This window comes from Rattus norvegicus, chromosome 4 (assembly GCF_021556685.1).
Source record: "Rattus norvegicus strain SHRSP/BbbUtx chromosome 4, alternate assembly SHRSP_T2T, whole genome shotgun sequence".
Classification (NCBI taxonomy): Eukaryota; Metazoa; Chordata; class Mammalia; order Rodentia; family Muridae; genus Rattus; species Rattus norvegicus.
Window position 1 is genome coordinate 142,577,573 of NC_141537.1, and position 12,278 is coordinate 142,589,850.

Here is a 12,278-nt window from a genome sequence, read left to right on the forward strand (position 1 = left end):
AGAAAGGGATGAAGAAGAGTTACTTCCCACTGCCCCTTCCACAGTGCCCTACCCGGCAAAGGTTCCACTCCTTTCCACCAGTGCCCCCTTGTGGACAAATCATGCAATTACATGTATCCCTGTATTGCTCTTGATTACCCAATCAAACAATATACCAACTATAAAACTAGCCCTGCCGTTTTGGCCAAAAAGTCAAGTGAGCTGATGTCTTCGTGTTGCCTGTAACATTGGTCAGTTAGGAGGTAACTACTGGTGACTCATTCGATTTTTGTGCCCAGGTATCAGACAGGAGGAAGCAGATAGTTCATAAACACCAGTCCAGGTGACTTGACTAATGGGGGAGCATTTCTTGTGAGTTAGACTGTAGGGGCCTCATCTCAAATCAGCATTTACAGTGATGCTCCTCATCTCCACAGGTTCATACCAAGGCTAAATGAAATACAAAGTTCTTAGCCCAGGGCCTGGTGAGGGGCAAGAACTCAGGGCCAATGGCTCTTTTGATTAGGCTCCTTTATAAACTCAGGAGCTAAGGAGCAGCCAGACATAGGAACTGATTCTAGGTTTCTTGGCCAATTCCTCTGCCCCCTGTATCCCTGGCGTCTATGAGTAACGTGGCTTACTGCTGGATGGTTGGAGTGCAGAGCCGGATGTATGTCAAGAGTCTCCAGTCCCAGCTGAACTAAGTGGGGACAACAGACTGTGTCGGTGCCCTGCTGGCCTCTCTTCGCACTTTTAGATAATTTTGTCCATCCCTAGCCTTTGTCTTTCATATGGTAACCTCAGTGTCGCATAATTATCCAGGCCCAGATGAGGTCATGCACAACACGTCTGGCTTGCAGTATGCACCCAACCAAGGGAAGACACATGAGCCACATTTACAGATGAAACAGGGTCTTCTATTCGTCCATTTCATTTTCTTACAATGAACCCCCACCCCCTCCAGCACTTTTCGATGTTTTCTCTCCCCACAGAGATCCCTTTAGAACTCTCTCCACCTCTTTCCTCGGCTCCACTGGACTTCAGTGAAGCCGGATGAATTATCTGTCATCAACAGATGACCACGCTGCAGCTCGCCATACGCCTCTGTCTGGCAGGTCCAAAAAGAAAAATGTCATTTGGGTAGAGATGAGAAATCTGCATTTTAAAAAGCATTCAGAAAGTCAGTATCCGATTCAGGCGGCATGTGCCTGCTGTTACTTTAAAGGGAGTGCAGACTTAGACCTTCTCATGAGGTCTAAGAGAGGCCTTCTCACGGAAGGCAGTTGACTTGTGCCAGTGCTCTGGTTAAATGAATATTTACAGACACCGCCCATTACAACTGGGATATCTTCGTGCCATCGAAGACACTGTTATCAATAAGGACGGAGGTCACATTCCTGCTGACATCGCTTAGCATTCCATTTTCATGGATTAAAAACATAGTTTCTAGGGCCAGCGAGATGGCTCACTAGGTAAAGACACTTGCCATCATGCCTAATGTACCTGTGTTTGACCCCTAGAACCCACATGCTAGAAGGACAGAACCGACTCCCCAAATTAAGCAAAGTACTGAACATGCAGATCTAGCCGAGGCTGCTGGTTGCTGTGGTAATGCAGCTGTTGGGTTGCTGCAGCAGGGGAATTAGGAGTTCACCGCTCTTCCCTACTCTATTCCTGGGACATGGTGCTTCAAGGAGAGTTTGGGCTCAGTGACCGAGATCCACCTTACATGCTGGGTGACACTCACGCCAAGGCGAAGTCACTGAGCTCAGTAGTTCATCTAGTTCATAGCTGGGTGGCAATACCGCTTTGGGGAGTTTGATTCCACTCCTGAGTCTGGTGATCGGAATCCATTAGAGATTGTCAAGTTTAGAATGCATACAAAATAAATAACATGAAGCTCGAGATGACGATTTTTTTATTGCTGTAAATTGCTCCCGAGTTTCTCTCATTACTGTGTTCATCAGCTTTCTGTCCATATAGTGAAAAACTCAGACTAATTAAGTTACAAACAAACAAAAAAAAAAAAGATTGATTTTTGCCCCGAAGCTTTGAGGTGAGGCAGCATACGAGGGCAAGAGTGTCTGATGGGGCAGACATGTTCAACCAACCATAAAAAGGAAGCAACAATAGCAAAGAGGAGGCCAAGGCCCCACACCTCTTTCCCATGGTACCAGTCTGAAGACCAGGCCTTTAATACATGACTCTTTAGGGGATGGTCAACATCTACACCAAAGCAGACATATTCTGGAATCCAGCCCCTGACCCTTCTGGGATCCTCCCACTGAGACGTCCATCTGCTTCTGCGCAGTGCACTGCGCAGTGTTCCGCACAGCCTTCCTCACCTCGTCTCTCTCTCCCTCACAGACTCGCCAGCCTGTCTTTGTGCAGCTCCTGCAAGGCGTGTTCCGAGTTTACCACTGCAACTGGTTGATGCCGAGCCAGAAAGCCTCGGTGGAGAGCTGTATCCGCGTGCTCTCTGACGTAGGTAAGGCACCAGATCAGCCTGGATGTGAGGGGATGGAAATGAGCCACCGGCTGCTTACAGAGCCTCAGCTCGTGTAAGGAAGGAGCCTGCAAATCCAGACCCAGAGCTGAGTTTTTGACTCCTCAGCTTCTGTCTCTGCCGAGCCAGCACAGTAAGAAACAGTAAGTCCTTGAAAAATAAGATCCCACAGTTAGGCGTCAGGCAGTTCTCGCCAAGTGACAATCCAGCAAGATATTCAAGGCCCTGGGAAGTCCCTCGTTCACAGCAGTTTGTTTGCTCCAGCAGATGCACATCACTACACGGAAGTTTTCTTCCTGTGAAGCACCCCTAAGATCCCAAGAAGCACCCTTTCCCACAAATGGCATGCTGTTTGCATCTTCCTATGCAGTGGCTGCTTCTCTTTCCCCTCTTTGCTCCCCAGTCCCCAAGACACTTACCTCAAAGGCCGTTCTACAAGGCACTGTTCTCCCTCGTCACCTGTGCTTTCTGCGATGCTAGCTATTGAACCTGGGCCCAGTCCATATTAGGGAAGCACTCTAGTACTGAACTACACCCCAGCCCTTTCCCAAAAAGTTTAAGTGATACTATCATTGTTTTAGGGGTACAGCATTGTCAGGGGAGTTGGCTTCTTGTTGCTATAGAAACTTAAGATTTCTTTCTTCTAGTGGTTTTAAATAGTTGGTAAATTTCTATGAATTATTATTATCCTGTGAATGCTGGTTATCCAGACTTTGTCTGGCCTTCTCCCTCTGCCCTTGCTAAGCACTTTTCCTCTTTTACTTCTACATCTTCTCAAAAATGGTCTTCTGACCTTTCCCCCTCCACACCTTCCACGAGTTCTGTTCAAAGGGATATGCTTCCTACCTCAGATGGGAAGTCTTGTAACAAACCGCAAGCCCGACACTTCTCAGAGAATGTTCCTTGGGAAGGGTGGGTTCGTTTCCATAGTTACCAGAAGATGAGCACATGTTCCCATGTTGTAACTTTGGGCAAGCATAGGATATTTGTGTGAGGACCCTTTGCCTTGGTTTTTGTAGGCCCTGCCTTATTCATGTGTGTGCCTGTGTGTGTGTTCAGGTGTGTGTGTGTGTGTGTGTGTGTGTGTGTGTGTGTGTGTGTGTGTGTGTGTATTGTGAGAGATTAGGCTGAGAGAATGCCTGGAGAACCCTCTGCTTTCTTCAGACTTGACAGCAGTTTGTAGAGATGTAACATGCTATTCAAGCTAAATGTCTGAGTAAGTCCTTGCCCCACAAGTTGGTTCAGATCTGAGGAAGCCATTGGCTTGATGGGCGGCTTGGTTAGAGAAGCTACAAGGCTCAGTAGTCTGAGCAGGAGTGGCGACATGGAAAAAGCTAGAAGCCAGCTCAGTAGTAGAGAACTTCCCCACATAGAAACAAGAAGTGTTCATCTCCGCCTCCTTAACTTAGTTTAGTAACACTTCAGATTCATAGGAAAGTTACAAAACAGATGCAATAGGGTTCCTGTGTAAGCCTCACCTTCTTCCTCCACTCTCAGCATCTCCATTCCTAGTGCACATTTGTCAAAAGCTGGAGAGTAACCCTGATACATTACCACAGCTGAACTGTAGGCCTGACTCAGATTGCATGTCTCCATGAATGTCCTTCTTCTACACTGGGCACACCTCCACTCCTGGTCTCACACTCTGTTGTCATGTGCCCAGTCTGGTCCAGGGTGGTTTCTCTATTTTTCTTGTTACTCATGACCTCAACAGTGCAAACAAGTACTGGCCAAGTATCTTCAAGTGTCCCTGTGTTGGATTTCAGTGCCGTTTCCTCATTGGGAACATGGAGTTGACCTTTGTTAGGGAGGGAAAGAGGCACCTCCAGCACAGATGATGTTTTGTGTTTTGGTCAGCAGAAGTTCACTTCCTGTAGGCTGTTATGTAGAACAACAAAATTGGTAATTTTTAGGAAAACAATTTCTTGGCCAAGCAACTTGTTCGCCTGGATAACTCTTAAAATGTACAAACACTAGGGCATTCGTAAGAGGCTGTTCACTTAAAAAGCAAACCGGCATTGAGCTGTTACTATGAATTCCCAAAGCTTTTAACGCTTCAGTGTCTGTGGGTATGGGTCCCCAGAGTTTACATTTATGGGTAAAAGTTGAGTTCCCTCTCTCTCTTCTCCAGACAGTACGTGCTTGCCCATTATAGGCATAGAACAATCTGCCTAGTGGGCGATGAGGGTTATATCCTGCTTCTCCGAATGTTGTAGACTCATGAGTCATCGGTCTCTTTTGCAGCCAAGAGCCGGGCCATAGCCATTCCTGTTGACCTAGACAGCCAAGTCAACAACCTCTTCCTGAAGTCCCACAACATTGTGCAGAAAACAGCCATGAACTGGCGGTTATCAGCCCGCAACGCTGCTCGTAGAGACTCTGTCCTGGCAGCTTCCAGAGACTACCGAAATATTATTGAGAGGTTACAGGTAAAGTCTGAGACTGAAGTGGATTTCAATTTGACGATCACAAGTGTATTTTCTGAAGCCACAAAACATACAAGCTCAGCTACACAGAAGAGGTTTGTGAGGCCAGGAGGATGAAGTCATTTGGTAAACAGAAGACCCTGGAAGGGGACCCACTCATAAGGTAGACAGTTGATACAGAGCGCTAGCCATCATTATTGTCTGAAATCTACATAGAATGTCCCTGTGTGGTGCAGGTCCTCTCACACTGTGACAGCTGAGTCTATAAACATTTCTAGGGACTTGAAAGCAGTTTTGTCTTTATCACCCTAGCTTTAAAGATGGCGCTAGACATCAGTTCTGCTGCCTTCTATTGGTCTATGCAGCCTCAGAGGTGCATTCAGTTTCTTAGGAGGGAAATTCAAACCACCATTCAGTGGGAAGGATGTTGGTGCAGGGCTACAACAACGTGTGAACTAGAGTAATGGCTGTCATTGGAAAACACAAGCCCTTGAACAGTGCCTGGCACATTGTATAGTAAGACTCAAGGGCTTCTCTTACAATGCCTAAGGTTACTGCTTTGATTATAAAAATTACTATCATTAGGAAAAGTAGTTGAGTCACTGTATGACTCTGTAATTCATATAAAGAAAAATAAATTTACTGATTGATTTATCAGCCCTGGGCACTGGTGATATGTAGTGAGAAAAGCCCTTTCTCCCCCTTTCATAGAGCCTCAGAGACAAGGCCATTATCGGCTAATTACACATATAAACCTAAAAGTGGCAAGAGGAAAGCTACTGGACTGGGGTTGGGGTAGGGGACGAGGGATGCCTGACTAAGAACCCAAGAGCGGGAAGCATCCTGTGTAAAGATTGTTGAGCAGATGCGGTGCATGGCTGCAGCCCTTGCAGCTAATGAGGTCCGCGTGCTATAGCCCTGCAGCTAGGCAGCCAGGAGGGCTACAGGGTCAAGTAAAGACTGGAGTCTTCCCTATGATAGAAGGCATTTTTAAGCAAATTTAACCGTGTAACTAAAGGAGGGCTTCCCAACCTTCTGTGCCGTGGGAAATATGAGGAGTGACAGACTCGATGCTCCAGGAACAAACAGTACTTTCCTGATTACACAGTCAGTTACCTGCAAACATAGGAGCATCTTGCCTCCTTAGACTCATTAGGTATCCTGGGAAATGGAATAGAATGCATAGGTAGGTCATACTTGCTACAAAAACTTGCCAGTGCTTTAAAGAGATCCCGATTTTGCAGTTATGTATTATCCAAGTCCCTGTCACCATTCAATGTCCTTGTGCAGCAAAAGTTGTAATAAGGACAGTCTCTTGGTCACTAACCACCTCTGTAACAATCCTCATCTAAAACATTGGCGCCTTCCCCAACTCATTGCTTTGCCATCTTTCTCTGTTTCTGTCTCTCTCTCTCTCTGTCTCTCTGTCTCTCTCTGTCTCTCTCTTTCTCTCTCTCTCCCTTTCACAGTTGCTGTTGCTTTCACTGTCACTCCGTGAGTGCTGAATATCATACATTTGAAAATACAATACAAACAAGTTTCAGTAAAAAGTCAGACTTGTCAAAAGATGCACGGCCTCATGCAGTAGGTTAATGAGTGTGAAGGGATTACTTCCACCCCACATAAATGCTTTCAGTTGTGTTGGAGTCAGGAGCAGTAAGGAGTGAAGAGAAAGGGGGCAGAGGAAGAGTGGTCCCCAAGGGCACACTGTTAGGAAAGCTAAGGCCTTCCTCTTCACTGCCATGAAAGTCATACGAAGTAGGGAAGCTGCATCCTGCTTCTTATGATGCTGCTGGGAACCCCTTCCCCCACCTGGAGAAATCACCTAATTCTGCATCTCTGTGTGTCCTAAACATTACTGCCCTGTTACCATTATACAGAGTCTCTTAAACATAAGCCAAAATCATCTTTATTTAGTTTCTATATATAAGATCTTTCCATTCCTTTTCTTAACACCCCCAAGAGGTAAAGAAAAACATTTAAATGAGGTGTTTGTTCCCATACAAATCCCCTTGTGCTGCGTTCTTCTCCAGTCTTAGCCTGCTGCTAGCTAAACTCTGTCAGTAAGCCTTGGGACAGACTGCAAGCCTTGGACAGGCTGCGGCATCTTTTGAAGATGATCCCTCGTCTGTTTCCTATCATTTGCCTTTAAATGGTGTCTGTTACGCTGGATTGCTGGTGGCTCTTTCAACTTCTCTCTGTTTTCCTTTCCCACAGCTGTGTGTTTTGCATTTGAAGACCATCATGCTATCAGGGTACATGTATTTAGCATGTTGATACAGCATGTTCATTCATTTGTGTTCTCATGTTTATATGATTATTCTGTAGACTGTGCTCATTGTTAAGAACCAGACAGCACTAGGAAATATGTAGCGGAATGTTAGAATCCCCTGTAATCCCGCCACCCAGAGAAAACCAGTGGTGCGATGTGTTAGTGGGATTTGGTATGTACTTTTTAGATATGGATATTGTCCGTGAGACAGTGTCATAGAATCCATACTATTGCTTGACTGCACTAAGCTCATACCGTGGACATCTCTTTGACACTGTTAAACTTGGTTTTGTGTGTTGTGCTTATGCATATGCAGAATGGCCACTGAAAGCATAAACTGTCTCAGACGAAGAGGTAGAGAACAGGTTGATTTGTTTGTCCTTTGTTTTCTGGATTGGGAGGCAATGCTTCCGGTAACCACTGGGCAGTATCTAATAACTGAAAATAATGGGAGACAATACTAGAGTTGCACTAACACAGCCTAGCCTGTACCACATGCTTAGGCAGAGACAGATAGCCTCTCACCCTACTGCAGCCAGCTTCTGCCTGAGCTGCTGACCAAGGCACACTTCCATTCCAGGACATCGTGTCTGCCCTGGAGGACCGACTCAGGCCCCTGGTCCAGGCCGAGCTGTCTGTGCTCGTGGATGTTCTACACAGACCGGAACTGCTTTTCCCTGAGAACACGGATGCCAGGAGGAAATGCGAAAGTGGAGGTTTCATCTGCAAGTAAGCAGCCTCCCTTCTGGGGTGGTCAGTAGCCAGAAACTCCTGATGGCCAGGCCAAGCCTCTGTTCCTGAAGGAGGAACTGTTGGCCAGTTTTCAACTCTGTGGGTTCAAGTCAGATACTAGAGTCCTGTTCTGACCCTCCCAAAGCAAACTTGTCTCTTAGATCCCATTGACACTTCCCCCTCTGTTTGAATCGCATGCCTGTTCAGTTTTTTTTTTTTTTCCACTCAACAACTTAGGCGCAAACACCTACCATGTGTGGTACAAACAAACAAATGTCATAACCCTCCAGGCTTTCAAAAGTCTTGGACTTCAATGATCTCACTATCATTCCCTAACATGTTTTTGGATTCTTAGTTTATGCCATGTGGGCCATAAACTAAAAAGTCAGCAGTCTTTTGGCCCCCCACTCCCCAAAAATCCCCATTTGATTTTTCAGTAAGCTGAGTTGTTTGCCTAGGCAGAAGGTGGGTTCTGCCCTAGAAGCCCCTCTGAAGATGAGGCTCTGGATACAGAAAGCGTGTTTCCCCAACCGTCATCCTCATGGGGATTTTAAAAATATCCTACTGGCGTATTTTAGCAGCAATCCTCAGAGGAGAAATAGCCCCATTTGTGAGTAGGGCTCTGTCTGCCTTCTCCACCCAGTATAATCTCCCACTGTGTGTGTCCAGCTCCTGCCTTGTCAGCCTGGTAATGCGTTCCCGACCAGCAGGTGTCGTGTGTGAGACGTGGGCTGCTCGCCGGCTCGCAAGCGTGTGGATGCCCGAGTGTATTTAAAGGAGGAACCCTTCTTAAATGTTTGCTCTCTAACTGACTAGTTAGACCAGGTTTCTTGTGACATGTCTTTAGCTGCAGTGTGGTTTCAAGATGTCGCCCTGTTTTCTCTCACTCAGGCTCATAAAACACACCAAGCAGCTGCTAGAGGAGAATGAAGAGAAACTGTGCATTAAAGTCTTACAGACCCTCAGGGAAATGATGACCAAAGATAGAGGCTATGGAGAAAAGGTACTGCATTTTATATTCATGTTCAAATCATGCTGTGTGTTAAATTTAAGGTTTGGGAGTGCTTGGAAACCCCTGAGTTACTGGCTGGTAGTTTATTTAATTTTTAAGTTTCCTTCTCCTGTCCAGAATGATAGCTGAATCATATGACTGTCTTCCCCACAAGTCAAATATAATTATTTGTCTCTCACAGACATCTTGCCACACAACCTAATGTCAAGGAAGTAGTTCTAAGGCCTTTCCTGGTGAACTTCCCAGGGAGACGTAGAGTCCTGTGTATCAGTCCGGATCTGGGAATGTGCGTTCCAGCCCAGGACACCCGTGGGCTGACTTGCCTCTTTCTGCTGGGTATTTCACAACCCTTCCAGCACCTCAAGAAACTCCCTCTAATTCTCACTGGAAGTAAGACAAGCAACGCATGTCACCACTTCTGATTGAGATTGTGAAATGGACAATTCCTGTGACCTGGTACTTCTTGGTAGATGGAGAAAGCAGGCATTTGGCATGTGTCCCTCATGGGGCATGGTAGGGCAAGAACGATCCTGGTGCTCATTGTCTTGTCCAGCAAGGAATCTTAGGCATGAGTCTCAGTGTCACCAACCTTCACTGGGTAGTTAATAACACCTACTAACTGCTAGCTACTCTTACCAATGGTTTCTGATCTCGTTGTCCTTTCAGAAAACCCAGTAACTCACTGGTCGGCTCTGGGAAGAAGTCTTGGTATTTAAACCACTTCTCTCCCTGTCAGACTAGAGGATGATAACCAAATTATTATAATTGACTGCTGAAGTATCACCCTTTAGCCTATGCAAGGTCTCTCACTATAGCTTACCTAGGAAATGAAGCTCCCTGGATAAGAACAAGAAAACAAGGTGGAGTGGTGGCCCATGGCTTTAATTTCAGCTCACGGGAGGCACGGGGAGGCAGATCTCTTGAGTTTGAGGCCAGCCTGATCTACACAGTAAGTTCTAGGACAGCCAGTGATACACAGAGAATACATATTTCAAAGGGAGAGAGAGAGAGAGAGAGAGAGAGAGAGAGAGAGAGAGAGAGAGAGAGAAGTGTAGTTGTTACTGTATAGCCCTCTGCTGTCTCCACATCACTAGGCTTAAATATCACTTCAGCTGAGGCTGTACCCCTTTTGGTAAGATGCTTTCCTGGCATGCACAAAGCAGGGCTTGACACCCTGCACTGGCGCTCATACTGGATGCATGTGCATCTTGGTGCATGCCTGTAGTCCTGGCACTAGGGAAATAGGAGGCAAGTTGACCCGAAGTTCAGGGTCATTCTTGTCTGCACAGAGTTCCAGATAAGCCTGGATCACATGACATCCTGTCTCAAACTAACCCCACAAGCCAACATATATATAAACTTCATTCTGAATGTTTATAGTATATAAATGTAAAGGTGAAGGCTTGTTCACTAAATAAGGATTTTGTGGACATAATGTGATACGCAGAAGCTTATAAATATAAATGGTAGATGCAAAGCGTCTTAGTCCAGGTAGAAACAATGAGATGACTCGCCCCTGGGGATACACATGGGCACCTGGGTAGGTTTTAATTGAAACAAAGGGGAAAGGATGGGAGGAGAGACACCAAGGGCAGCTTCAGAATGGAGTAGGCAGAGAAAGACTGACAGAGAGTACGGAATGCCCAGAGGTTAGAAGAGTTTCTTGGGCCTCAGTTCACTTTCCTTTGTAGCTGGTAAAGAAACTAGCCATGCCCAAGCCCTGAGGCTGACATCTCTTTCCAGACTGCTTGGGACTGTCCTCCCCACTTCAGGAAAATGGGAACATTATATGCTAGAATAGGGAAGACCAGAAAACAGGAAGATGCTGTAAGAGCCTGCACTACATACATCCTTGAAACTTCTGGCCCTGGTGGTTTGGCTATTTGAAAGTGCTACTTACCCATTTGTATCAATGGATCTTTGAAATGGGCAGGGAGCATGAAAGTGTCTCTGCTTCCCTGTCTGGTTAATAACTTGTCTCACTAAGATTCTTTAATGATATTTCAACAGTTGCTACCTGTTCTTGCTATACTGAAGAAGCACAACACATAGGCAGGCCAATATTTTCAAGAGTAGAAAAACGCACAACCAAAGCCATATCTTTTTAAGGAAACCAGTTGGCTTGGGATTTTATGAACAAAGTTGTCCCTGGCCCTGTGCTGAGGACTCTCCCAGGTGTTCATCACACTTTTCCTGCTGGTTGCCCTTTGTGTGGGATGTTGTCATGGCTTCCACCCTTCTGAGGGTATTTGCTACTGTCCTTCTTCCCTGCCCTTAAGTCTTAATAGCCACAGAATCAGATCTAGAAGGGACCTCAGGCTTCCTCATTAACCCTCCCTTGAGCAGAAGCATCTGGGCTGGGATGAAATATCTGCCCAGGATCACATGGAGACTCCATGGGGTCAAGACTAGACCCCACCCAGTCTTGCACATGCTGGTACACGCCATTTCCTGCTTTTCTCATGCTGTGTTTGTCAGTTCAGCCATTTCTGTATCCTTTGCCCTGAGCTGCAGTTCCTGTGGATGAAGAGACTTTGTGTACCTTTGCTCATCTCTGCCTTTTCATTCAACTTCAGGGCTTTATCAAGGTCACAGATGAGAAAGAAATTGGAAACAATTCTTATTACTCTAGCCTAAAAGCGTTGGTATTCTCGTGGGTCTACTTTCATAAAGGGGAGAAAAGACCATTGAAAAGAATGACTCGGATTACCAAGTAGATTCAAATATACCATCATTTCTCTAAAGCTGAATTACAGGTTTTAATTACCAGATACAACATTTACTAACCTCTTGTGTAACAGTCTCCTATCTTATCTATGGTCAGCCCCAGAGATAAATATCATCATTGTTATTTTTAGACTCAAAGGTGAAGACATAGAAAAGTTCACACTTTTTTGTCTAGGATCATACAGCTAAGAACAAGCCCCACGAACATAAACCTAGATACCTAGACTTTGACCAACACCAAATAAGTATGCAGATTAACTACACTCATGCGCTTTGACGTTAACCTGTAGCCTTAACATATGTTTCATTATGGTATATGATTACCATATAAAAGACAGGAGCATTAAATGTTGCAGTATATCTAGGGTTCAGCTCAGTTCTGATTTGCCACCCAATTGTAAGGTAAGTTTATAAATTCTGCTTACCCTAGGCCTGTGGTTTTGAGTAGATATCAGAATAGTGATTAGTGAGTGTTTAGCTCACAAAATATGCTCATCCAGGAAATATCAAAGGTAGGGATTGTTGTGTTACAGTGATGTTACTATAGTGAAATACCCGAGAGGGGCTCTGTAATAAAAATGAGATATGTCTATGGTAGAATGTTGGCTTAACAGACACTATCCC

At 45.5% G+C, this 12,278-nt stretch overlaps 1 protein-coding gene across 18 annotated transcripts in view; it reads left to right on the top strand.

Annotated features, from left to right (window-relative positions):
* The window catches only part of Itpr1 (inositol 1,4,5-trisphosphate receptor, type 1), a 367,970-nt gene that overhangs the window by 184,993 nt on the left and 170,699 nt on the right, over positions 1–12,278 (top strand). For all 18 annotated transcript variants that reach the window (XM_087656084.1, XM_087656085.1, XM_087656086.1 and 15 more), the window contains 4 exons: positions 2,347–2,467; positions 4,730–4,914; positions 7,764–7,912; positions 8,807–8,918. In XM_087656084.1, the coding sequence (XP_087512210.1) occupies positions 2,347–2,467; positions 4,730–4,914; positions 7,764–7,912; positions 8,807–8,918 (567 nt within the window). The remainder of the gene's footprint in view (positions 1–2,346; positions 2,468–4,729; positions 4,915–7,763; positions 7,913–8,806; positions 8,919–12,278) is intronic.